The 27,672-nt window shown below is 40.6% G+C and overlaps 2 protein-coding genes and 1 long non-coding RNA gene across 8 annotated transcripts in view; 1 reads left to right on the top strand and 2 right to left on the bottom strand.

Moving 5' to 3' along the window:
* abcc8 (ATP-binding cassette, sub-family C (CFTR/MRP), member 8) overlaps positions 1-7,117 on the bottom strand; it is a 55,202-nt gene extending 48,085 nt beyond the window's left edge. For 3 of the 5 annotated variants that reach the window (XM_069721748.1, XM_069721747.1, XM_069721749.1), the window contains exons 1-3: positions 6,740-7,116; positions 3,279-3,441; positions 1,049-1,190 (exon numbers count right to left, since the gene is read on the bottom strand). In XM_069721748.1, the coding sequence (XP_069577849.1) occupies positions 1,049-1,190; positions 3,279-3,441; positions 6,740-6,760 (326 nt within the window). In that variant the 5' untranslated portion in view covers positions 6,761-7,116. Of the gene's footprint in view, positions 1-1,048; positions 1,191-3,278; positions 3,442-6,739 lie in introns of all 5 variants that reach the window. The other 2 variants (XM_069721746.1, XM_069721750.1) reach the window with 1 other exon arrangement.
* On the top strand, positions 3,806-8,263 carry LOC138634690 (uncharacterized). The gene is made up of 3 exons (XR_011312011.1): positions 3,806-4,088; positions 7,995-8,070; positions 8,176-8,263. It is a non-coding gene; the product is annotated as an uncharacterized lncRNA (long non-coding RNA).
* A 357-nt stretch (positions 8,264-8,620) lies between these two features.
* On the bottom strand, positions 8,621-27,203 carry ush1c (Usher syndrome 1C). Of its 2 annotated transcripts, XM_069721763.1 has the most exons (26): positions 27,123-27,203; positions 24,902-24,969; positions 23,225-23,368; positions 22,979-23,117; positions 21,888-21,996; positions 21,742-21,766; positions 21,591-21,648; positions 21,307-21,495; positions 21,161-21,220; positions 20,669-20,725; positions 18,833-18,975; positions 17,576-17,641; positions 17,331-17,488; positions 16,612-16,661; positions 16,155-16,319; positions 15,838-15,954; positions 14,829-15,518; positions 14,313-14,366; positions 13,980-14,108; positions 12,184-12,225; positions 11,428-11,481; positions 11,220-11,319; positions 10,134-10,243; positions 9,887-9,942; positions 9,630-9,756; positions 8,621-8,704 (listed from the first exon to the last, which is right to left on the bottom strand). In XM_069721763.1, the coding sequence occupies exons 1-25, from the start codon at positions 27,156-27,158 to the stop codon at positions 9,663-9,665; spliced, it is 2,913 nt and encodes a 970-aa protein (XP_069577864.1). In that variant the 5' UTR covers positions 27,159-27,203; the 3' UTR covers positions 8,621-8,704; positions 9,630-9,662. The 2 variants fall into 2 exon arrangements, with proteins under 2 accessions (XP_069577864.1, XP_069577863.1); XM_069721762.1 differs by lacking the exons at positions 9,630-9,756; positions 13,980-14,108; positions 14,313-14,366; ... (2 more) ...; positions 16,155-16,319; positions 16,612-16,661 and adding an exon at positions 17,108-17,163.
* Positions 27,204-27,672: the final 469 nt, after the last annotated feature.

Genomic DNA, 27,672 nt, shown 5'->3' with positions numbered 1-27,672 from the left:
TTGGCTGGGATAGAGCATCTTCTGTAACACCACATGTTTTTGTTTGTATTGCGATGTCTTTCCAAGAGTCAAAAGACAAGACAAAGGGTGGATGTTGAAGTCATAAAACTGCATAAACATTAAGCAGACAAGGTTACATACAGACAGGCCTGAGCAACCATCTCAGGCTCTTCAGCGTAAAAAGCCCAGTGAAGTGACGAGCACATCGAGAGCTCGTCTGTTCACTTCAGTAACAATCACTCTCGGTTATTTAACAGTAATCCTGGGGGTTTATTGGTCCCTGTTGCGTATGGATTCACCATTGAGGGTCCAGACAGAAACAGAGACAAATACACAGTAGATAACAAAAGAAGGTGAGGAATTTAAAGAGAAAAAGGACAAAGATGAATTCCTTCCTTCCTGAATCTTCTCGGGATTTATGTTTGACATTTAACTCACTGACAAGGTGGGTGGTATTCGACTTTCAGAACATCGCTGTGTCGTCTGACTCTGTTCTTGTTCACTTGGTGCTTTTTGGAGCCAGACTGTGTATATTGTGAGGCTAATGTGATGTTATTTAGGCTAACCGTCCACAGAGAAAAGCAAGCAGTCCTCTGGGTAAAGCAGTTTATTTAGGGTCATTATGAATCCCCCAGATAACCTGTTATGGAGAGGGAAAAAGAGTATCGGTGCACAAGAAAAAGTTACAGTACACCAGAGAGTAAAATCTAGAGGTGCCGATTCTGCGTACCGCTGAGTACCGGACCTCTTTGAGCACTGATTAATAAGCTAATTAGCTCAGGTGCTGAATGCCTGCCATCCCAGGTAGATTTTAGTGAAGCAACCAAGAACACTTAAGCTAGAGAATTGAATTATGCGTCACTCAAAAAAAATGCAGAGTGGTTCATCGTTATTATTTACTTTTTGTTTCCAAACTAATGTTTTGTAAAATGTAACAAAACATTTAATGGTGAGTAAAAGAGGGAATGATTGAGGCTAGTAGTTCACAAACACCTGACTGAAATCACGATGAGGCTTCAGGATTAGATTATCAGAATGACAAACATACCCATCAGAGACGATGCCTTCTGCAATCTCACAGACGAGGATGAAGAGCAGGATGAAGGTGAGGAGCCAGCGCAGGTTGTGTCCAGGAAAGTGGAGCCAGGTGCTGTGGTGGATGTGGACCTTTGAACTCTGGCTGCCCCAACCTCAAACAGGAAGCAGGAAATACAAGTTTTGAAAGGCCTCACGGGTGTTACACATTAAAAATACAGTCAAGAGGTTCTTCTCAAATTTTATGTACACATTTGGAGAATGTTAATGGAGAGTGAGACGACAGTATTGTTCTTCTTGACTCCTTTCTTTGCAAGTCGCTGTAACTGCACTTCATCCTTTGTTCCTTCACTTAGACAGATGTTGATCTCAGCTCAGAAATGATGGACTCATCAAAGTGCAATTCATACTAATAATTTGAGTCACTACTGTCATAAAAAAACACCTCTGCTGATGCAATTATGTAAATGACTCCTCTTCTTTTGGCTCTTCAGCAGTTTATATCACTGAAAAGTGTTTGCACAGGCTGAAATGTATTGCATCTCTTCCTCTTCATCTCTTTTTAACACATGCAAATTCATTCAATCTGCTCAACTACTGCACAATATAATTAAATTCATCATCACTATATTTAATCATGTAACATGGCAATTTGGTGAAATGTACAAAAATCGCACCTTGAATCCTCACATTGTTGATATGTATAATAAACTGCTTGCATTACACCAGACAAAATATATAAAGCATACAATAAATGTACTAATTTGGTGAGTTTTTGATTACAATTTAAATGAATTACCTTCAGCCAACAATGGGTAATCCGGAAAATAGGATTAATCCAGATTTAATAGTTGAAAAACTGAGATAAACTGTCTTATTAAGGTGCTATGGTACACGCATGCACATTATCCTCTTGTGTTTGTAGCCTTGATGTGACAAGGTGAACTATTAGCCAGCACTCTACAGAGTAAGATGATAAATACTGTAGCTTCAGGACACAATGGAGTGCAGAAGAGAGTTTGTTAACAGGACTGTGATGTGACTGAAGGTGAACATGAAAGCTTTGACACCCCTGAGGTTTGTCTTCGCTGCCAAAGTTGTTAGTGAAAGCACATTAGCTCAGGGCGACAGGGAAGAGAGAGAGAAATCCCTGCAGTTTACAGCAGGACCATCATTTGACAACAGACTCACACTGCCCTGTTAATGAGTGTGTTTGCCTTCCTTCTTCAAGACTGCTCATTATCTTATATTTGGTGACACTATTTCACAAAGGAAAGAGAAGAAATATTTATGGAGGCAGGAATATCTTCTTGAAGCATCCGCAGGTGGAGGAAGTATGGGGATTCAATATTTAGGTAAAAGTAGCAATATTACAATGCAAAAATACTCTATCACAATAAAATTCAATGGAAATGTCACTAAAGTAGACATACATATTGTTTCCAATCCTATAGTACATATTATTGCATTCATTTGTCTATCATTGTTTTAAATTACTTATTTTCTTTAACCAATATCAAAAATCCAAAGTTTATCATCTTATTCCAAAAAGAAAAGCGAATTTAAGCAATTTAGAAGCTTTCACAAACACAGTGGTCAACAGGAACACAAAGCCAGCGTCAAACCAATGTGTAGACAGACAAAATGTCATCCTGCTTTACAAAAAAGGGCACTAAATTGACACACACACACACACGGTGCGCACACACACTGACATGAGAGGGCAGATGATGAGGCTGGAGCATGACTAGCAGAAAAGTGTGCAGCGACACAGAGCTGGTCTGTTACACACCGGTGATGACACTAATAGTATGGCCAGCAACCAGAGAGGGGGGCAAACAAAGTGTAACCTAAAACCAGCATCTCTTTTCCTCTGTGCGCTACATTTCATCAGGGGACTCGCATTCACTTGCAGAAATTCTTGCAGCTCAAGAATCATGTCTTTAAATCAAACAACTCAAGAGACAGATTTTTCTACTGTTGTCTAACCCTCACACCTAAAGATTTCTGTGGGTGCTTTAACTCTGGGAAGACCATGTACAGTTAAAGAAGCTCAATAAAATAATGGTTAGGTGAATCAATACTGAATTAATCACATGCAAATGTAAACAAGCTGACACAGAGAAAACGGACAAGAGCAGATGAATATCCATCAATCTATGTGGACTTGTGCTGAGTGTGTGATCTGTGTAGGAAGGTGGGGTACGAAGAGGTTGAGGATCTCACCTCCCAGCGACACTCACCAATGAAGAGGATGGGAAAGGTGATGAAGAGAAGGAAAACATGGGGCACCACGTTGAGCGCATCCAGGAAACAACCGTTGTTCAGAACGCCCCCATCCACGTTGTAGGCCACCGAGTTGTTCTCATTCCCACAGAACGCCAAGGACATGGTGGAACCGGGACTCTGCGGGGAACCGGCCGGAGGAATAGGAAGAGGAGGAGGAGCAGGAGGAGGAGGAGAAGGAGAGGAGGACCAGAGACAAAGGAGAGACAGAGAGATTTACAAGAAGAGGTTCCTTTTCAAAAGGAACATTGGCTGTGTCTTCAGCAGATCCCGGTAAATCCCAAAGTGACGTCCTTCCTGTTCCCTCTCTAGTCCAGTTCCCAAATATCAGCTCCAGTGAAAGAGAGGAGGAAAAGGGAAGGAGGAAGGAAGAAAGGGTCAGGGATAATCACAGTCCAGTGCAGCAGCAGCTCCCTCTCCTCTCCAATAGTCTAAGCTGCTTTCCCGACCATGCTGGAGAGAAACATCTGCAACCCGTCTGCCCGCAGTCTGCAGACATCCTCTAAAGCGGAAGCTTCACTTGCGGACAACTCCACTGGAATACACGCTCACATTGCTCATACACACAAACACACACACACACACACACACACACACACACACACACACACACACACACACACAGCTAAAGCAGCGACGGCATTCTGTAGTGCACCTGCTATTCCTGTCTCTTTGAAAATGAGAGCTCAAAACGACCTTGGAAGACGAGAGCAGAGGGGAAAGAGTGTGCAGGCGAGCTGGAGGACTGAGAGACGGAGCCACTGAAGGTAGGAGGGTGAAGACGGGAGGGAACTGTGAATGATGAAGAGACAGAGGAGAGAGAGAGAGAGAGAGAGAGAGAGAGAGAGAGAGAGACAGAGGAGAGACAGACAAAGAGACAGAATGAGAGAGAGAGAGAGAGATGGTGGAGCACGGCAGCTGGATGACCATGGTGCGAACATCATGAAGAGGTACGTGTGAAGAATGAGTGAGCGCATATAACCTAAATCCCGACACCACATTTTCAGGAGTTATGTAATTCTAACCCTTTTCAACATTATACGTACAAAGCAAGAAGGAGCACGGTGACTGAATAATTAGACTGCACAAGTGAAAAATAGTGCATAAAATATTCATAAGTTCTTGGGACAGATGCCTTGTGCGTCCGATCCTGCAGGGACACATCCAGCTGCAGCTGACTTGTTCAGATGGATCAGCAAAGAGCCACATGGGAGCAGATTGTAATAATCCATCTGGGAGAGAGCTAAAGTATTTTCTTAGTGGATAAAATGATTTGTGTTAAATGTAGTAATCCAAGCCATTCTGACCTTCACATGATAAAAGCTAGGAGATAAGATTAAATGTAATGAGATGTTTGAGTGTTTACACACAGTTTTCTGCTGTTTGACATGCATGGATAATGTCTATAGTTTAACAACAATGATTTAAAAGACAATATAAAACAGAATATAATTTAGAGGGTAATTCTGTTTCACTTATCAAACGTGGTCCTTTGCTAAAGGCTCATCAAAATAATGAAAAATACTCTTGAAGGCGATCTAACAGAAATAGACACTTAATAATTGAAAACTCAAAATGTCCGTTTGATTGCAGGTTTACATTTACCATTCGCCGTTCTTCAAAGAGCCATTAAAAACTGCTCAGAGACATACCTGTCTTAGCTCTCAGATACTCACTGCCATTTCCCCCAAAAATACTGCAGGTTCCTATGACTTTATTACATCATGGTGCACAGTAATTCTGGGAGCAGTGAAGGCATAAAACATAACGTTTCTGCAAATCTACATTTATTTCATCCAGGCAGAGAGGTTTTGATTTGATTGCAGCAGTGGCAGCAGAAATCATGGACTTATATTCATCTGCATAATGTGATTTTAGGGAAAACGAGTGTACATGTTTAACTATGTGAAGCTGCCATGTGTTTTGCATTCTGTTTTTAGTGGAGTTTGAAACATGAAAACAATGCAAACCTGCAGAAAAAAAGAGACCGCAGTGGATTTGCACTGCAAGCACATACCAGTGTCCGAAAAATATGAATCATTTAATCATTTAAGATGCTTTTCGCACAGACAATACACAGTTTGTATGACCGGTGAAGGTTAGCAGCTATTTTGGAAGCACTGTATAGGAAGTGGTAAAGTGACACCAAACATAGCTGAAAGTGGTGAAATTTCAGTTCATCTTTCATTTCAACACCCAAGAAGATGCGTTCACAGCGACTGCAGCCCTGTCCACTCATTTCCAGTACACATCAATTATCCCATGAAAAAGGAGATCAGTGGAGAGTAAACATTTGGGGAAAAATCAGGGTTTGGAGTACATTAAAGGAGACTGATATTTACACAAACAAACAAAATTTGTGAATCAAAACAGCAGAGAAAAATGTCAGTTGCGGTTCAAAAGTATCTGCTCTTTCAAATATATAACCTCCCAGCATCAATGCCTCATTGTAAGATACATTTTATATCACGCACCGATTATATTATCTGCTCCTCCAGCTGGGATACCAGGCTGGGTTATAGTTCTGTGGTGCCCTACATCAGAGATTAGCTCTAGACATGTCTGAATGGCCCGGGGAGAGGTGAAGTTTCAATGTGCAGAAATAAAGAGAGTTAGTCTATAAAAGCGGCAGCCGCTAAGAGAGTCCCGAAGAAAGGAAAAAGCAATAGAACAAATGAAGAACAATAGATTTATGAAATATCAGAACAAAACAGAGGCCAAGCCATTTTGTGGACATAAAACACCAGATACAAATACACCAACCGAATACAAATAGCAAGAAAGAATATTTGTGTGTTTGCAGAAAGTAGTGATGTGATTTGTTCTGAAGGAGTAAAGTGAGGGTAAAAGGTGAATGATGAATCACTCCTCACTTCGTGGCATCTTTGTGAATTTGTCTGCTATTTCTCACCTGTTCCTAGAGAAAGGGGGGGGGGGTGATGGTGGGGTGTTTACTTGTGGGAACAGCTCAGCTTTTCATAAAATGCTCTAGATCTGGCAGCAATAATTTGTCATCACAGACAAAGCCTTGCGGCAAAACCAGCACACCCAATATTTTACATCTTCTTATAATTTGCCTGCAGAAGATTAGCCCAGAGGTGAATCCCAGTGATGTATGATCCCATTACAGCACACACATTGACTAAACATGACCTAAACTGACTTGCAACATCATCAGCTAAGACTTAATCTGCAGCCAGATCAGGTCTGTAAAATCATGCATGCAATTAAATGAAAATGTATGTCTACATGTGTATATAACTTGTATGTTATGTGTAAATGAGAAATACTTCGTTGGGTAAAGAATAAACTCTCTAATGCTTCACTGTGCAGGAACACTGAATGCTTGCAGAGCAGTTCAACTCCCATTCAACATAAAAGTATGGACTGAAGTGGCAGAGCAGGTGGCAGCACTTACCGGTTTATATCTCGAGATCATCGTTTCAGCCTCGCGTCTCTGCCTTCAGCAACACTCTTCAGGGTTGCCACATGCGTCGCTTGGAGGTTAAAAAAAAAAAAAAAAAGCAGATATCGCAAAACGCAGTCTCTCATGTGTTCAGAGTGCGGCCGACCTCTCGCTGTCCTACTTGCGTTTGACCACCCGACCTGCAGGCGTTGGCGGTTCACGGGTGGAGGTTGTGAGCTGTCCACGGTGCTGAACCCGGGTACCGCGAAGGAGAAGGAGGAGGAAGAGGAGGAGGAGGAAGAAGAAGGAGGCCGATCTTCCGAGGCCACCTTTGTACTCTTGTCATGGACCGTCGTCGCAGGGGGCTGCTCGGCCAAACTCGCCACGGCGATGTGACGCTGAAACTCGTAGCTGACAGCAGTCACGTATGCAACAATGAATCGGGAGAGCCGTTACATAAGGGACAAGTGGGATGTGGTCCAGCAAAGCAACACACATGTAACATTACAACGCCGGGCATCACCCTTTTTTTTATTTATTTTTTTAACCAACATAAAATACATATTTACCACAATGACCTGTCCCACACTGATTAAACTCTGATCTTGGCCCATTTAGTGACCCTGAGGTTTGTTCAAATCAGAATTATGAGGACACTCAGGAATCTCTCATTCTTTACTCAAAAAGGAGCACTATTGCCCCCTGTGGACATTTATGTATTAAACTCGATGACTCCCAGTGGCTGAAGTAAATCGATGCACAAATGGAGAGCGAGACGGTGATCAGCAAAGATTAATTAAGCAATTTACCTTAAGCTCCTTTTAATTGTTTAGAACATTGTTTATCCCCATTTAAAACAAACAAAAAAATGTGAAAACTATTGTAGGTTTTAACGTATTTTACAGTGTCAGTCAGTGAGTTCGAACTACATCAAAAAATGGATGTAAACAAGAAATGAAAACAGGCTAATTTCTTATGAAAATTAAAACAACTGTTAGCTTTAAGGTGGACACAAAATACTGGAAATCACTGCCTGATCAAAAAATAAATAATGACAAAGCATAAAAATCTAATCTGAAAATGTTACTTTGCATTAACTTTGTCTGAACTGCTCTTAAAAAAGGGGAGCAGAAAAATCAGTGTGCACAACAGAACCCTTTTTCTAGTCTGAGCAGTCCTTTATTGGGCTTCTTAAACACAGATTAGAGAGTTTCAATTGATTACAGTTTCCCTGTTTTAACTCCTGCTTCATTCTTGCACATTTAAGGACCGATTAGCAGGATCAACCATCTCCAGGCTTGACAGAGGTGATGAGGATTATTGGAAACAACTAAAGCAACACGGTGAGAATTCATACTGACTGTTGTCAATATCTTTAAGATCACTTCTGAAGAAAATTGAGTTTTTAACCTTGTTAACATGTCCGTGTTGTGTTTTTTATATGACAGAAGACATTTCATGAACTAAATAAGCATTCGACATCATTGCTGAGCATCTCTGTTTTGGAAGTGCAGTGACAGTCTGACAGCCTCAAACACACAGATTCAGAAAGTCAGGATTTCATGTCACAATCCTCAGAAACCAATCCAGTCAACTTGTAAGGTGGGGATTTCCATAACATGGAAAGTGACCAGGTGACCAGCGGAGGGGTGGGCGGAGATGGAGGTATGGACGACTTGTATATTCACACAGATCCACGCCCTTACTGAAGGTGTCGAGTTACAACTGAGCCACTTCAAGGCAGTGGAAAACTTTCAAATCTGTAATTTGAATGACTTTGATGGACTTTAATACATGATGGGAGGCTCAATCTCAAAGATCAACAAAATAAAAAGACCATCTGTGGTTTGTTTGTTATCAAGTGAATGTGTGCTGCTGCAATTAAAAAGACTGAATCTTGAAGGAATCAAGACAAAAAAGCCTCTTCTCGTCATTCTGGTTTTCTTGGCAGGCTGTTGATGATACTAGAAGAATGTCCTGCGGGAGAATAGAGAAGAGTTGATCAATAACATGTAATTCTATCAGATCTACTGTGAATTATTCATTCGTGTCAAACAAATGCAGTAAAAGCTGCTGGATTTAATCAAATGAACTACATTGGCAAAACATGTTTTCATTATTCTGTTCTTGCTTTAGTCACTGCACATCAGACAAGCACACATGCAGGTGGTTTACAGAAACAAGATGATCAGAACCTAAAAATAATAGAACTTAAAACATATTAAAATATGTCCTTTCTTTCCTGTTTGTGGCACAGGAAATACAAAACCTACTTCTTTGGCATTTGTTTAACTTTCACATCAACCAAAAACAACCCAGATCCAACAAATGAAGTTGCAGAACATGTAACAGTCCCGGTGAACAACATCAATCAGAACAACTGCTGAAGGCTGGGAGGAGTCCTACGCTGCTTTTACAAGTGGCCATGACCTGACATCATGGGACAATAACACAGAGGCCACACATTTACAGTGTTTATATATGGCTTAGTGGGTTGGGTTTGGCAGATATATGGTGGGACGGTTCACAGATCGCATTAGTTGTCACTGTCTTAACTCAAATAGCATGACTGCTATCGTGGAAGAGTGCAAATGTCGCTCTGGGGTCCAATTTAAACAGAAGAAACTGCATGTTGTATACAGTGTATACGATCACTGTCAAGTTAGCTTTTCATTGAAGTAGCCGAGGTGTAACAGTAAGAAATAAATCTTGACAGTTTGACGAAGACACAAACACTAAAACACTCAGCTCTCTTTGACTTCTGATTGGCAGGGAGACTGTCACATGTCCTCAAGAACAAAATTTAAAAAAAAATGGGGCTAAACATAAAACAAAATGCCACACCAAACATCCCCTCTGACGTGCAGGGAAGAAGAGGAGGTTTGAAGACTAGGTCGATTACCGGGACGTGGGTGAGGTGGGAGGAGAGGGAGGGCTAGTGCTGAAGTAGGTAGCCGTGTCTGTACAGTGTTGCACTGCCTTCAAACACCTTTCTGTTCACAGTGGGACTGACTGATGCTGACTTAGGGCTGGATAGACATGCGCACACACAGATACATGAGCCACAAGCCGTAAACTACTGAACCAACTTCATTACTTCATTAAATTGTTCGTTAGAAATGCTATATTTGAATAAATAATAATAACAGGAATGCTTACACTTCATCTTCATACTCTTTCGGAGGGGACACAGCAATCACAACATCGATCCAGTCCTGAGGGGGAAAAAAACCACTTTAATTTTGTATGTGACTGAACTCAAGCAGCTTAATCGAATCTACAATATGTACAAACATTCAGGGTTTAACTGTAATCAATAAAACATGCTGCTGTTGTGCCTACTAATGTGAATGATATCCATTTTAAAAAATGGAGCGTGGCATTTGATTTGAAATCGGACTCATACCCCTCCACCGTTCCAGGCTCGAGCCAGAGAGTTTTGTCCCTCAGTCAGCGTAGCATCGATCAGGATCCTCCCATTCACAGCCATGAGTTCATCCCCGGGGACAATCCCACCTACACACACACAGCAGAGATGTTTAACTACCAAACACACTCAGAGTGAAGGCAGTAATTGTGTAATAATTAATTATAAATATAGCCACATTCTGTACACAGTGTAAATATAGTGACTTATTTTGTATTCACAAAGCTTTTGGATTCCACAGATGAGTGATTTTTAGAAAAATGAATGTATTTATCATACAAATATTAATAATATTACATTTGTGCATTGTCTTACGAGATTTAAACAAACTTGCCAAATTAGGTGCGTACTGTTTTTTTATATTTTGTATTTAGTTTAGCTTCCTTAATATAAATGATGTGAATAAATTATTTGAAATGCTTCAAAGCATAATTGGAAACTGAGTGTAAGGGAGACAACAAGAGTTTTGTGTGCAGACATTAACAATAAAAATAGAATTACTGTTTAGTGGCACACGAAAGGTCACGGCAAGAACCTTTTCGAAATGATTGTGTTACAGCCACAATGATAACAACCAAAGCACAGTCATGCATACAGCCACAGTGACAGCTGTGTCATCCCAAAGCTGCAGTCCCAATCAGAGCTACGATCTATCTCTGCAGCAGTCAGCCAGAGAGCTGGTGAACGACCTCCTTCAGTTTTGTCTCTTGGTGTTGTGACGTAGACTTGTGCCTGACAGCCACAGCTGAGTGTACACCACCTCTCGTTATAGTCAAAACCAGCAGTGGTCTACCATGATAAGGTACGTGCTACTTTATTGTATTACAGCTAAGCCTTTCTGTATGAATCAGAGGACATGCAAAAGTTATGGTCAGGGAAAACAAAAGTAGTTTTCCCAAAGAAAATTCATACTTATTTATGTCTTGATAAATCACAGAAAGACACTAAAATATAATTTCTTATATTTATCCAACTGAATAAATTCTGCTGCAACGTAAATGCAATGTTTCTTGCATTTCAAGTTGTCATGTGGTTAAGGCATTCAAATAAAAAAAATGAACCGACCGTGCTCATCGGCAGAGCCACCATCATACACTGAGGACACCACCAACTTTCCCAAAGGAGAGTCTGCTCCCCCCTCCAGAGCCAGGTCAAGCTGTCCAGCCTTCATAACGATAAACAAAAACATCATCGTTTAAGAATATCTTCCTTTGAAAGTAATCAGAGAGATGCCGCTCATCAATAAACTGAGTTATCTGAAGGATGTGACTACCTTTTTGATTCTCAGCAGTCTCACATCTCGCCCGGCGATCTGCTCCGATGAGAACTTGTAACACAAAAAATCATTGAAGATACAAATTTGTTTTTAAAAAGCACAAAATAACTGTGGTTGCATAGTAAGTAGTAAAATAATAAATGGAGGTGGTAAAATGAAGAATGATTCCCTTCTTTCTGAAAATGTGTAGCACCATACTAAGGAGTTATAAACCTTGGATGGTATGTATGAAGTCAGAAATAATTTACACTTGTAAAGGTTTTGTAGGACTTTAAGAAAACAATCAGGCAATCTCTGTTATTCATACAGGAGCCATTTCATTAAACTTGATTTACTGCATTTAATCCATTAGCTAGCTACCACAAGTTAACATGTTTAGAAATTGAAAAAGTCAAGTCTCGCTAACTTGCATGCTAAACTCAGGCAGGTGATACTGTTATAGAGATATTCTATTGTGATATGACTGTAAATGGTTGCAGCATTGGCAGTTTTAGTGCATCTGTTCTGTAACATAATTCTCAGACACTGCTATAGGTAGGTAGGTAGGTATGTACTTTATTAATCCCCGAGGGGACATTTTTTCAAAATAGGTTCAAAACTTTTATGTAATTTTGGGAAAAATTAACTATTTAATGAACTGATCCTTGTGTAGTAACAGACACAAAATGTTTCTATTAACTGTCACTTTCATTTTTAAACTGCCCCTTATTCACTGCAGTTTATGTGGTGCTAACAAGACCAGGCATACAATACCATGGAGTAGGGATCAAAGTCTTCCACGTATTTCTGAAATCCCTAAAAGAGAATCAACATGCAGTTTATTAAATGTGATCAATATTTCAACAAAAAGTTGATAAACAGAACATCTCTGTGAACATGAGCTGAAACAAGTCACTGCATGAAGTGCTGGTCAGATTTCCTTTGACAATCAGTAAAGGTGAACCATGGAGACGCTCACAGTCATTAATTCAAAAAGCACAGTGGCTGTTAAAGCCTCACATTAATTCAGTATTGACGAGAATATTTCACAGTAACATGAGGACATGCTGAAAATCATCCCTAGTAACTCAAAAGACGACGGCTATTTAATTTCATGGGACGGAAACAGAACCCAGCTCTTAGAGAAAAGACATCCCATTAATTCAGCTATAATGACTCCGAGAGACATTTTTCCTCCTGCAGAATAAACACACATTAATCTCACAGTTCATTTCCTCTGGTTACGCAAATGCTCCAAGTTATGACATAAAAAAACAAAAAACTTTGTAATATAAGTTTTTTTTTCTTTGCTGTGGCTGGAGCCAGCAGCTGAAATCAGAACAAACAATCTTACTGATGTGATATTTGTAATAATAGATAAATCTACTTGCATAGATCTTCTCTGTCTCTAAGCAAAGTGAATGTGAAAAGGTGAAACGACCACCTCCTTTCTTCTAGCACACTGCTAGCCTTTATGGGACAGTCTCTATGTCAAGCCATCTGTTGCCAGCGATAAATTAAAAGCAACCACTGCCGTAAAACCAAAGCAATGTGACATACATTCCCAAGCTGCATGTTCACAATATTATTGCCTGCTCCAAATCAAGAAAAACATAGTCATGCTTGAGCTACACACAACTGGATCACAAGGCAGCATTGCAGCCAACAGAGAGGTTGCATCATTAAAAAAAAAAAGAGGAGAAAAATCCCTGAGGTTCCAGTAAACCATGAAAAAACCTGATGTGTGAGCATAGAGACAAAAAACAAAAACAAAAGAAAACCAGGAGAAAAGCACTCAGTTCTAACAGGGGGTGACGGGAGAGGTGTGGGTTACTTGTCGTTTGTTGTTTGATTTAAAAGATGAGTTGAAAGGCACCATCCGTTTCAACATTTCTGGAGGCTGAAACACAAGACCAGGTAACCACTACATGAAAATAAAACAAGGACAACCATCACTTCTGTGCTTGAACTGCTTTCTATACATTTTAATGAGTGACTTTAGAGCCGTGTGTAACTGCCCTGCTCTCTGGTTCAGAGTTTGAAGTCTGTCTGACTTTTCACCAAATCACAGCGATGACCAATGGGTCTCAAAATAAGCTACAGTGCTTGTGTTAATCCGAATGAAGAAATTAGAAATGTGTATGTAGGAATATTGAACGCCGGCTGCCGTACTCATACAATCGAGGTAAAACATGTCAGGGGAAAAGTGAATGATTTATTGCATCTCCTGCTGCAGCTGCTATTGTTAGAATGCTTTTCAGTATGGTGTTTCATGTCCAGCTACACAGGTAGAAATATGTGGGTGTACTGGGTCCTCAGGTGTCTGATTAAAGTGAGGCAGAAGGTTACTGGAAAAGAAGGCTGACCAGCCAAACATAAGTGCCATTAAAGTTTCTGTGAAAAAGCTGGAGAGTCTTCAAAATTCCCACAGACTTGAAAATGAGGCAGGAATTAATACTTCAGTCAGCTAATGGCACGCTGTGTCAGTTGTCTGAATGCTTTATGACCCTATTAAATTTGATGCAGGTTTCTGCAGGAGGGGGATGACTGCAGGGTGGTGTGTTTCATACCAGGCCATCAGAACGCAGTGCAGGTCTGTGTGGATCTGGTCGGTGGGTCTGCGACTGGGGCAGCATGACGGGCTTTGACATGACAGGGGTCATCTGACGCCGCTGGTTGGGGGGACTGGGAGCTAGTTGCTATTGGTGAAAGATCACGTTTCCAAGCAATAGCTGAGTTAAGGTTTGCATTTAAATATATGGTCATTAACTCAACTCATTTTACAGCGAAAGTCTCTTCTTTTAGGATTGTAAAAAATTCGTGAAGCTCATCCTTGGGACAAAAATAAGAAACACAAGGGACAATTGCAAAAGCCAACATGATTTTTTCAGGAAGAGACTCACCAGGGTGCCGCTTGAAGAAGAAATACGACTGGCATGGGAAGTATTTCTCATCACCTGCACCACAGTGAAATACAATGAATTTTTCAGCCCTCTGGCACAAACAGAAAGCACTGTGGGAATATCAGTGCAACACACAGCCTGATCCACTCTCACTCTCTTAGATATATCAGAGCATAGCTGATATTTCAAACGAACGCGAGCAAACACATTGATTTTTTTAAATACTACCAGTGCACACCATTCAACAAGCCTGTCAGTATAACAAACCACACACCTACAAATATACAACTAACTGCCCAGTTCAGTAATGTAAACATAATGAATTGCTCTCTCTTCATGCATAAAACATCCCAAAAAACACAACATGCCCACACAGCTAAGCATAAAAGAGCGGTTAAATGTCTCTGCTTTTCTTCAGAAAATCAACACTCCAAAAGTGAAAAAAAACCAAAACAGACTCATAAGTTGGAAAAGCAGGCCTAAACGTATCATGTTTCTCACATGAGGAGCTCTAACCTTTGGACTGGAGGGGTAGGACATTTCACTGGTGTTAGATGAGTAAATCCCTCCTCTGGGGAGATATCCGCCCGCCTCCCACTCGCTCCTGTGCTCTGGAGGACTGGGAGGATGCTGGAAGTGATGGTGTTGATGCTGGCGGTACCCACTGAGGGTGCCCATTCTGTCTTCAGAGTGCTGTGGCGGTGGTGGCGGAGGGGGAGGCGGAGGTGGCGGAGGAGGAGGGGGTGGCGGCGGCGGAGGAGGCCGTGGAGCCGGCTGAGGGGACGATGGTGGCCACGACGCTTGAGGGGGGGGAGGGTAGTGGGAGGAAGGTGGGCGAGGGGGTTGTGAAGGGTGGGGCTGTGGGTGAGGAGGCCTTCGCCCCTTGTTGGTCAAAGTAGTTGTGGTGGAGGGAGGTTTCCTGGCGCCGGGTGGAGAAGGAGGCCGGCGCTGTGGAGACACTCGAGAGGAAGGAGGGGGGTAGTTGGGGATGGTGGGGTGCAGTTTTGGTGAGGGTGGAGGTAGAGGTAAGGGAGGCGGAGGCTGGCTAGTGCTGGGCTGGGTGGGGGCTAGTCTCTTCAGAGGGCCCCTCAGGCTCTGGTCCACCTCGTCCAGGTTAATGTCATCCAGATCAGTAGTGGCCAGGTGGAAGCCGCCAGCGAAACGCTTCACCTTCGGCTCAGAGGCCGGAGAGCGTGGCGGGGAGAGCTTTAAGTCACAATGAGACGACACATATTTCACCTAACGTCTTTATCCTCCTTTTGACCTATTAACATTTTTGAAGTTCTAATTTCTGTCTGTACTATTCTTATGATTTCAGTTGCTGAAACATGATTTAACTGTTTTTGCAGGAGCATCAACAAATACGCTCACATGTTGAGAAGTTGCCCTATCATTGTATAATTTAGCTACTCGTGTCCTTTTAACAATAAAAAAAAAAAAAAAAATGGCACATGACAAACAGTATAATGTTGTTGAAGAGCTCTGAGTGTGGAGAAGTTCTGACAGAGCAGGTCTCACTCTGTACCTCTGGGGATTCGTTCTCCACACATGAGATCTGCTCCAACCGAGTCTGACAAAGACGCTCCACCCAGTGTTGCACTTTCTCAGACTCCTCTAGGTCTTCCCTCTCCGTCTCTGAAACCTGGTACAGAGGCAGAGCCAGGCAGCATCAGACGACAGGAGTCAGTCCCTCACACGCTCACATTTCATATAACCGAGGCATACAAAAGCGCTGCACTGGAAAAATTGCGAGCCACATAAATAAATTACATAGTTTAATCGATTTTGAAACTGTCCAATATACAGTAAATCTGCTTGAATTTGATCCCTCTCTTTTCATACCTCCTGAACCAGACGGTTGATCTTAAGTTGCTTCTCTCGTTCATACATCTCTTCTTTCTCTTTGGCGAGTTTCAGCTCAAACTCCATCTCCTTCTTGCTTTTCCTCTGCTCCTGCAGCGTGTCTGTGTTGGACACTTTCTTCTTTTTCTTCTTCTTCTCTCCTTTCTGAGGTGTCATCAATATGTCAATAATAAAACGCAGGGGACAGACAAACGTGCCAATCCAAACCACACAGCATGACATACAAACACAGCTAGTGACACCACACCATGTATGACTGATAAAAACCCAGCAAACAGCTGTCGTGTAGAAAGGAACAAAAGTTCAAACTTAAAAAAATGTAACTGCCATTTTAGCATGATGGCACAAGGACTGGTAAAAAAAAAACAAAAAAAAAAACTTTCCTTTGTAGCCAGAACTCTCACAGCAAACTGAACTCACACACAACTGGCAGTACCTTTCGTATTGATGGCAGCTTCCCTTCATATCGATAAAACCAGCCAAATGCTAAGGATAGATATGAACACAAGGTCACTCTCACAAATATCAATACATTAAAACCAAAAATTAGCCACAGTGACAGCAAACCTCCATGCAGTATATCCTCCACACCATTAAGAGCTACAACACAGCACTCAGAGAGAAACATGAATAATGCATTCAGGCACTCTGAGAAAAAGCTACAACACATTTAAGACTTGAAGATTCAAACTGCTTTTTAAGTGGTGGGGGGGTGGGGGGAAGCTGAAATTACGAGTGTCATTAACTTTCATCAAGGAAAAATAAAAAAACAAGTTAAATAACTAACATAGTAATTGAAAGAAACGGTCTCCCATGGCTACACTTCGTTTGTCAAAGGAAATCTAGCACTTGTCTTGTCTCTGTGTACACGTGTTTCCACAGACATCCTCCTACAGTAGCTGTCACAACGACAGCTGAGGCTCCAGACTCACTTGTTTGTCCTGATCATCCTCCTCATCTCCCTCAGTGAAGGAGCTGGTTGCATCATCTTAGAAGAGAGGCCATAAGAAGCAGCACAGCACACAGCGAGAGCACGCAGAGAAACGGGGTAAATGAGGTGAAACACAGGAAACTTAATGGTTTCAGAGGAGAAGTGAGTTCAGTTGTAAACAGAGGATTCATGCAGTTCAGGAAGATCCTGTCCTGTGTCCTTACGTGAACTCTTGGCCTTTGGAGTCGGGCTGGTTTTAATCTCAGGTACAGCAGGTGACGGACTCTTTGGAGTGCGGGGGCTCTTCGGGCTCTTGGGTCTGTCTTTATTACCCCAGTCCTCCTCCCAATCTCTGTTGTGTTTCCTCTCCGCAGCCGCAATCCTATAGAGGTGCAACATGTTTTATACATGTGAAAACAACATTAAATTCCCACTTTATTGCAATTAAAAACTAATATTTGTGGTGTACTTGTCCATCTCCATCTTGTAGCGCTCCTCTTCCTCTGCAGTTTTCTGAGAGATCTCCATCTTTCTCCTGTTGACCACATCGAAAAATACACAGGTCTCAGCACAAAACAACAGGGCTATAAATACAGGATATATGACTTTAATCCTGTTTATGGCTGCTACTGAGTGCCAACTCTGAGACACATGAAATGCAGTCACATGATTTATCCCAAGATGCTGTTGGCATCAAAGCACTGATAAAATGGAGCGTGCCCTCTGAATTTATGAGCACCTGACAAATCTACAAGTGATTTTGTAAAATGAACATACAGTAAATGTATAGGTTACGGTGATGTAACTACAGAGCAACACAAGCTAAGGTCCTTGTTCAGATGTAAAATCATTACCCATATTTCTTTGTATCTGATATATGTAGATACGCATGTTTGCAAAACGCATGCCTGGTTTCCTCGTAAATAGTTTTTGTATCGATCTGGACGCATTTCCGATTTCTGAATCTCATTTGCTTCACAAAGGAAAATGAAAGAAAATGTAAATACAGAATTTGTAACCGACAGTGATTCAGGAGGCTGGATGCAGAGGAGGCTGCACAAATATTTCTGGAAAACATCAGGTGAATGCGAGTCATCAACTTTGTTGTCACGTGATGGATTATTGGACCCAGTTGTTGCTTCAATTTGTAAATGTTTCTGAGGGCAGATTGAGTTCAGCTGCATCTGACACCAACGCTCTCTGATCAATAAAAAAAAAAAAAAATTGTCTTCCAGCTGAAAATGAATAAAAGCTACAGAGCATCATTTGTGTACAGTTGTGGCTAGTTGTAGTTGCAGCTCACTGACTTTTGAATATTTTGAAAATAACTTGCACAAACACTTAATGCTTTTCCATTCATAAATTAAAAAGGAACAGCACGTTCATATTTGGAGGCCTCATGTTAATGTCTGTTTTCTGCAAAATATTCACCACATGCATAGTAATTGTAACAGTTGATTATATAGTGCTTTAAATGAATAAATGATCTTTTGATTCATATTATTGGGACTTTCTCTGCTGTGATCTAAAGGTAAAGTGCCAACATCTTTTTGAACTGAGTCAGATCAAAGTAGTTTATATAAAGTGAAAGAGACAATAATCCTGCCAACTAGCATGGAGTCAGCATCTTGTATAATAAAACAGACCATGTAACTCCCACATTTCACCCCCCACAGTGCAGAATATCTGCACTGCGTTAATTAGAGGTTTTGTGCTGTTCGCTTACTGTCTCTCCAACTCCTGCTGCTCTTTTAAGATTTTGTTGGTCTCCAGTGCCACCCTCTTCTGGTGCATCAGCTCCTGCCGATCCAGCTCCCTTTGGGCCTCCACTGCAAGACGTTCCTCATCTGTCATAAACAACTCGGTACCCTGAAAGAGGGACGACAGCCGGGGACGATAATCAGGGAAAGACATCAGTCCTCAAACGTCTTGGCTGTCATTTAGACACAATGCAATGCAAAATGCCTACTGGAATTGAAATATATTCAAAATATTAAATGAAAGGACACATCTCAAAGAAATCCGACTTTTTGCACAAAGGACTGACGTGGTCACTGCCACGCGTTAGCTTAAATCTGATTGCTGACCTAGAAATAGTCCAGAATCTTGAAGTTTTATGCTTCACTTTACATGAAAGAACCTCTCGTGTTTTTAAAGGTTTCTTAATCCTTAAATTTTGAAAATGTGGCAGAATTATGATGTGGTCCCAGAGTTTTGGACCCACTGTACAGTATATGTAGGCACAAAAACATATAAGATTGATACTATGACTATAAGAGCACTCGAAGAGCATAGTCTTTCAGCAAGGCCCATCGTCCACTCTTCTACAATGCAAGTCTGCAATCGCAACCACTACATCTGTTTCCATCTATTTCACTTTCAGAATGATTTCACAATACTCTCGTGCCCAGCTGAAGTCTCACATCGCAGCTGTTGTACCAATTCTCCCCAATGAAAACACTGTCTCAGAGTACTACTGGAAGAGTGATTAATGGTACCCATGGAGATGGATTGTGATGTTTAGTGCTTGTACTTCTAGAATAGCCCAAGTTTTACAACTATTTACCTGTACTTTCCTCTACTAGATTGTAAGGTCCTATCTTGTGATGTTAATGAAAGTGAAAAATAACTCTTAGATTTGAAAACATAACCTCCTTGTTGGTGGTAAATATACTGTATATTATAGACTGTACTTTTTACTTTACTTTTCTTTATTCAGACATGTCCAAACAAAGACATACTTGCAGATAAATGCATCAGACAGGCACCTGGTAAGACAGTTAATAAGACGAGACAGCTTGTCTAAGTTACAGACACGGAGCAAACAACCTGCCAAGTGACTTGACTGATGATACATGTTGTTCCTGCAGTAGCTGGGCTGAGTCACAAGCTAAGTAATGTGATGTCTTTAAAACAAATGGGCACATTATTCTTCGCAATGCAGGAATACAAACAGGAGGAGACAAATGTTTGTTTTCCTACATCGATGACAGATGATCCTTCAACTGTTTTCATTTGTCAGAATCACATTTTCTGTAGACGTTTCAAGGTAAAATGATCAAAATTTCAGGTTTCTCCTTATCTACATATTATTCAATAATGGCAAACCCAATAAACGCAACTATTCCATCCATTTCATGAGCAGCATTTTGTTTTGCCATCACCTCAATGGCAATATCATATCTTTAAAAGTCATGAAGCACTTTGTGAGTTCTCATATTTCACTCATATTTAATACGGAAGAAATGTCTTGGAAATCCCTTCAAATCCAAACACCTACATGGATGAAAACCACAGCAACATGTGTGCCACTTCATCTGGGTTATTATACAATCAAATTATATATAATTTATATAATCTATAATTACATAAGGAGATGAGTGTCTCATATGCAGATACAATCATGTGTACTTTGTCTTAAACTCTGTGGTGTTAAATGCTGTGTATTTGAGCGAATTAAAGTTACTGTATATGAGTTTTATGAGCAAAAAAATAATTTTATGAGGCGAGCTGCAAAAAAAGAGCATAAGTCAAATACTCGACGCAAAAAGAGAGTACTTACAGCTCCTGTCAGAACTGTGATGGTCAGACTCCTGCTGCTCTTCAGGACTTTTACAGCCTGAAAATACAATAACAGAAAAAAATCAAATAATGCTCTTAATATTTAAAATATATTTAATGAAAAAATTAAAGGCGAATACATTAACAATCTCTTAAAAGGACGGCACTCCAAGGTCTTCGTGACGAATGTACTGTGTGTATTTATCAGCGTGTAAATTATACCCAACTCCAGGCAAATATTGTTAAATACTGCAAGCTTTGTTTTCTCCATCAGCCATATGAAGGATTTTTGGCCAGTTAAACACTAATATGGCTGTGGTTCTGCAGCTCAGTGAGTTAAGCTGAGAACAAACACTGGCAGTGACGGGAGGCTTAATGTCTACAAGCATCAGAATGCTGCTAAAACTATTTTTTTTAATTTTTTTTTAATTTTAATCTCTGATATTGAATTCAAGCTAACATTAATAAGAGTGGATAAATAATCACAATTCACCTCTTTGTGGTACATGTTGGTGAAATCCACACCGTTCACCTCCACAATCTGGTCTCCAACCTACACAGAGACACAGATGCAGGTCACATCAGGAAGGTTTATGAATGTAAACATGTGTTAGAGTCTATAATTGTTTTAGAAATCACCTGAAGTCCAACTTCTGCAGAAAGGGAGCCTGGCTTGACATTACTTAAGTAGATACCGGGTTTTTGGGTTGGACCGCTGGAGATGCTGATGCCCATCCCCTTAGAGCCCACAAGACTGAGGAAAACCTTCTTCTCCTTGATCTCCTTCCCTCCAATGGACGCCAATCCTGCCACGCTGCTTTTTTTCTCCTGGAGTGGTACAGAGAGAAAGAATGAAATAACGGAAAATCAAAAGGTGGCTGTTAAACAAACGCAATGAAGAGAAAATAAAATCTGTCTCTGACCCCGGACTCAGACACAAACTGGTCGACAAACTGCCACTTGAGTGGTTCATCTGATGAGCTGAAGAGATTATAAAAAGCAATGAGAGTACAGTCACATCATTCTACTGCATGGCTTCAGACTTGACTGTTCACCAAACAGCAGAGATCTTACCTTTTCATTGGGATCATGCCCACATCTGCACAGAAGGACAAACATCAGTGCAAAATAAGCAACACAACTGATCTTAAACTATATTTATTCATTTTTATTTAGATGATCAATCATGCAACCACTGTTGGAAAGTAAATTTGACGTACGCCGAACTTTGAGTGACACAGTCTTCTTTGTCTTGATGAGGCTGATGACCTCCTCGTGGATACAGGTGGAGATGGAGTACCCATTGATGCGCACAATCTCATCCCCAACCTATAAATCAACACAGGAGGGGATATTATTACTGTGGACACATTTTAATTCTACAATAGCAAGCCAGATTAAGTTACTGCTACTCCAACATTGACATCCCTGTCTGTTTAATATACTGTACACAATATGAACTGTGTCATCAGTTTCCTCCATAAACCTACTATTTATGTATTTATTGATCTATTTTATACACGTTTAAGTCATTTAAATGAGGCTCTTCTTAGTTCAAGTGATTTACAGTCAGATGTTTAGTTTATATGCCTCTGTCTCTTACACACTAAGCAGGGCTGGTTTTACAATCACACATTTGAAACTGAAAAAAGTAACTGTACTTGAAAATTCTGATTATAGCTTTTTGTTAAAATTTTGATTACTTTTGTAATTTTTCTAAACACCATGTGAGGTACATACATCAGGCCTTTGTCAGGGCCAAATAAACCCAGTATTGGGGCCCGAGGGCACAAATGTGGGCTGGATTAAAGCATCAATCCAAACAAGAGAACATTCACTTTATCTTTCATGACAGAAGTAATCTCCAATGTGGAAGATAAATCTGGGTAAAGCAGGACTGTAAGTGACAGACATCCATGCTCTGAGACTTTAACAAACATGGTGCTTTACCCCACCTAGTGGATTCTAGTATGACTGACACTGAGACACAGTTCATGAAAAAAAAAATGAACACAACAATGGGTAACCAACAAATATACTAATACAAACAAATGAATGGAATACAATATACTAAAATATATACATATATATACACACACATATACAACAAACGTGAATAAAAATAGTGTTGTATACTTTATTAGGACTAGAACTGTCAAAGGTTAGTCTGCTTCTATAAGTACAACATCATTATTCTACATAATATTTAGTACTTTAACTCAAATCTGCATTTTGTGTTGTAAAAGTCTAAGAAAGATATGCACCGATAAAAAGGAATTTAAAAAAAAAATTACATATAACTCGTACATACCTGAAGGTCGACATTCCCGGCCTGTCCGTCTTTGATTATCTGTGATATATAAAGACCACAGCCAAACTCCAGCCCTCCTCGGACGCTTAGACCGAGGCCCTCACGATGTGTCCGATCCAAACGCACCTCTTTGAGCTTCCTGCACAATCATATAAAACAGCATGTGTGAGCTGCAGAAAATGTAGAAAGGGAAAGCTTTATAAAAAAAAAAAAAAAAAGATTAATAAAATGCCTCGCTATACTCACCGTGACCTCTTAGGGGTGAGCAAGTCATACTCCACCTGGTGTTTGAGCGGAATGAGAGGCCGGATGGCGTCGAACAGCGGGAGGCGCTTTGGTTCGTTGATTACCAGCTTCAGGTCTCCAACCAGCACTGGCAAGTCCATCGACCTGAGAGAGCAAGAAGTGGAGAAATGTTAACAAGAAACAGGGTTAGTAGTGGGAATGTGTGCTGAAGATGAATTTATGCAGATTAAGGAAATAAAAAGGTTTTGATTCTAGCTCATAAATAATAACATCAGCTACAATGAAATAGAATTGAGAAAGAATCGCGCGACAACACCAGACAATATACTGAAATCCAATACAGCAACATTGGAAACTTGACCCTGAAACTTAGATTTGTTAACTGTCTGTACATTTATTTTCCGATTTTATTATTGATTTTATTATTTGATTATTATCTAATTTTGTAATCTCTACTATCGCCCAAGGATTCATTCACCCAAGATCACCACACTGTAGAGTTTAAGCTCCCGAAGGTGCTATTTTAGGGGCTTTTCTAACTCAATAACAATTTAGTTCTAGCAGAAATATAGTCGTACAAGTTATAATAACTGTTCAGCCGCGATACACTACAACATGTCACACTCATGAGGGACAGTTTAAATAATCTAAATCAATGCAACAGAACAAGAGATGTCATTTTTTGTATATCCTCCTTCCTTGTGGCTCTTACATTACCCATGATGACCCAACCAGTTTTAGAGGAGTGTAAGCAGAAGCTAAAAAGTGACACAATTTATTAGACTAATTCTGCAGCCATGAAAGGCTTTATCAGAGTTTTTTTTTGGCAAACCAGTAGTACTCTCTGAGACCTGCCAACCTCCCATTTAATCTTCCATTTCTGTTTTAAACAGCAGTACAATAAAATAAAACATAACATCTAAATGCTAATACAATTAAAGGAAGTAGAACAGCAATGAAAGCAGCAAAGTAAAAGCCACTGTATAAAATCTGTACACGTGGCCTGCTTGTTGAATTATTCATACGTGCCATTTTAGCCCCGTTTATAGGTTGAACATAAAAAGAGCTTTTGTTGATAACTGGCCAGGCTTGTCGGAGCACAGTGGAAACTGATCAGAGGCTTAACCAATGGGGCCACAGGGCTCTGTCTCTCTACAAAGATTAATTGAAACCTAGACCTCTAAGCCCCCCCACCCGTCTCCAATCCACCCATCTCCCGAGCCCTCTGAGGCCAGGCTGTTATCAGAAACCATGACGGAGAACAGAGTTTAAACTGGAAGTCTGTGAGCATTAAAACTGACTCGGACCAGACTAAAAGCTTCTGAAAATGTATTTAAAAAAAATGAGAGACATCAGCTGGTGAAAACACATCTGGGCATCATTTTACCTGCAGCTAACGAAGCAAAGGAAATAATACAACAAATACTTATAGTCAATGAGAAGCATTATTTCAGGATTTTACTGTCACTGGAAATACAGCAAAGGGTCACATGTCAACACACAGAGGCTTCACTATAACCCATTTTATCAGTTCCTGCACAAAGTGGAAGTTATTTAAGGAAACAATATATTGGATCAACTTTTTAGTCATGGAGAAACATAACACACACACACACACACACACACACACACACACACACACTGCAACCACGCTGAGCAGTGGCAGATGGTACTCACTGGTGATACATGCGGAGGACATCATATAGGTAATCCTTTTCTGCCTCATTTTCAATCAGCAACTCCACCTGCAAGACAACACAAACATCTGGTACCATCCTACTTCAGTCAGGCCTCTGACTGACACTGTATCTCTCTCCCGTGGTCCTGCCAACGCCACGGGGGCCGAGCCGTGTGTGTGTGTGTGTGTGTGTGTGTGTGTGTGTGTGTGTGTGTGTGTGTGTGTGTGTGTGTGTGTGTGTGTGTGTGTGTGTGTGTGTGTGTGTGTGTGTGGGAGTCATACAAACCTGATGTCGGCTCAGATGTAGCAGGATAGTTTTGAGGAAACGTTTCGGCCAGTCGCTGATATAACACATTTCACTCTTTTTTTTAAATTTACCTCGTCTAAATGTGTCCCAAACTTAGCTGAGACCCTGACGCCAGACCAGAGTTGAGAGTCAGAGAGTGTATAGTTAAAGGTTTGGGACAGTGAGGCTCCCTGGACTAAAGCAGGTGTAAAGGGCTGCCCTAACCATCAAACCAATGGGAGGGAATAATGGCAGTAGAGCTGAGGAGAGGCTGTAATAGGAAGGTCAGCAGTGTCACCTTACATCTCAAACACAAACAGAGATGAACATTCACACCTAACGTTCACACACGCACGCACACACACACACACACACACACACACACACACACACACACACACACACACACACACACACACACACACGCACGCACACGCACGCACACACGCACGCAATACTCTTTAAAAGCCTGAGATCAAAACTCTGAAAAATAAGTAGCATATAAACACATGTGCTCATGGATATTCAGATATTTCTGTATCATTTCATGTAGGGGTTAAAGTGAAGGCAGGCCAACAGGGTGTGTGTGACATAGTCTTTATGACCGTCATAAATGTCTCAGGGCAGTGACACACAGTCAGTCCGATAAAGCTACACACAGACTTTGGCACCATAAACCAATACGGTTGGATATCACCCATCTGTCAGATATCCACTCTGAGAGGCAATGATTTAGAGATGAGTTTTGTTTTCACACTAACATTTCCTGTTACAACATACACAGAATGCAGACAAATCAGCCTTTAAACCGCATTTTGTACAATGGAGAAAAACAATAATCTAATTCTTTAGAACAAATTAGGACGGCAAAACTGACACACACATAAACAGAGGTTCAATGACCACGATAATGTCCCCAAAAGAAACAAAGCCCGATTGTGGCATGTCGTCCTCTCCTCCTCTAATTAAACCCGTAGATTGTCCCATCTCTTTCGCTCAACTGCTCATATCTGACTCATTATCTAATGCTAAATTGCCCTTTGTGAGGAGCTTACAGTATGGATCCTGCTTGCCTGCTTACAAGCTGCACATATGGCTGTGTGGTGATCCCTGCATGCTCTGGGGCTGAAAATGCCCCGGACATATCAGGTTCCCTTCCTCTGTTATTGTTACCTTATTTTCAGGACTAAACCTAATGCTGTAAATGTGCAAACACCAACCACAGATCAGGGTATAATTTTAATTTAATTCACTCTGTATCGTTGAGCCAAAACACATTTTTTAGTTCTTATTGCTATTGATTGACTATAGTCACCTCAGTTGTGTAATGTTTATCTGGGGAAGAACAGGTACCAGCCATGGTAAAAACACAAGATCAATGCCCTATAGTATTTTCCCATTTTCAAACTTTAAAAGAAAATAGGAAGATCTGATGTAACCCAAAATTGTGGTCATGTAGTGACTAAGTGTCATCAAACACAGCAGGTGCCAGACTTATAAAATCAAAAAGATATGATATTCATTTAATCCCAGGCAATACAAGAGGAGCATTTATTTCAGGTGAATGAAAAAAACATTAATAGCAACTAATTTAGGTCTAAGAAAAGAATTGGCCCAACTAAAATATGTCTGTGTGTATCTCTTTTATATCTCCTTCATATGTAAATTAGTAATGAGTGATACTTAAAATCACTACAACACTACTTCTAAATTAGACTATATGTTTTATTCGGTCTTTAAAAAAAAGAAGTCTCTTAAAAACAATTTCCGAGTGATTTTAACTATGTTTTTGGTTTGGCTGTCGGGCAGGCCTGTGTCTGACCCACCGGATAACAGACACCTGAGCCAGCGACGGAACGACCAGGTAGATAAAGAGCTTCATTTAACAGCTATTTATTCAATGTCGTAAGAGCAAAATGTTTTTATAACCTTACCTTGTGCCTAAATTCGCGAGCAACTTTCCGCTCCATCACTGAGACTGCAGAAAACGGACCGAAGTAAAGATCCAAGTGACAAGTTGAGAGGACTTGACTGAGGTCAGTGCGTCAAGCTCGGAAAAACAGAACTTCCGGTTAGGATTTTGTTTATATATATTAAAACATGCATTAAATCAGTATGAAATGTTTTTTTCAATAGTGGGTGCGACAAATATTAACATTTAAAACAACATATTACTCTCTTACATATCATTTTATTTGTTTTGTGCTTCATTTCAAACTCGAATGTTTAATTTAGGCTTTTATTTTGAAGGGTTGAGCGTTTAACTTTTGCTGATTCGTAAATCCGACTGAAATATCGACAATTGGTGCGGTAATAAAAAAAAAATTGTCTCCTTCTATGGTATACAGAATACAGTATTTATCCTAAATTTCATACAACTGACATTAAAAAAATAAATTGTATTGTGTTATTTAACGACACTCCCAAAATCGAACAGTAGCATATATATCCCGCTAGGTGGCAAAATAACTTCCTTTCTCCAAT

This window comes from Brachyistius frenatus, unplaced genomic scaffold, assembly GCF_029030835.1.
Source record: "Brachyistius frenatus isolate BFR_SWC_R1_liver_20210118 unplaced genomic scaffold, ASM2903083v1 Contig_272, whole genome shotgun sequence".
Lineage (NCBI taxonomy): Eukaryota > Metazoa > Chordata > Actinopteri > Embiotocidae > Brachyistius > Brachyistius frenatus.
Note: the sequence above shows the minus strand (reverse complement) of the source record. Positions and strands in the feature narration are given on the sequence as shown.

Bases quoted from the DNA above. Each gene is read 5' to 3' on its own strand.
- ush1c (XM_069721763.1), bottom strand. From the start codon at position 27,158: ATGGAGCGGAAAGTTGCTCGCGAATTTAGGCACAAG. The intron at 15,955-16,154 runs GTATGAAAAGAG...CCTCTGTACCAG, and splicing joins TCAACCGTCTGGTTCAGGAG to GTTTCAGAGACGGAGAGGGA. The intron at 15,519-15,837 runs GTACAGAGTGAG...TGTGACTTAAAG, and splicing joins TGGAGAACGAATCCCCAGAG to CTCTCCCCGCCACGCTCTCC.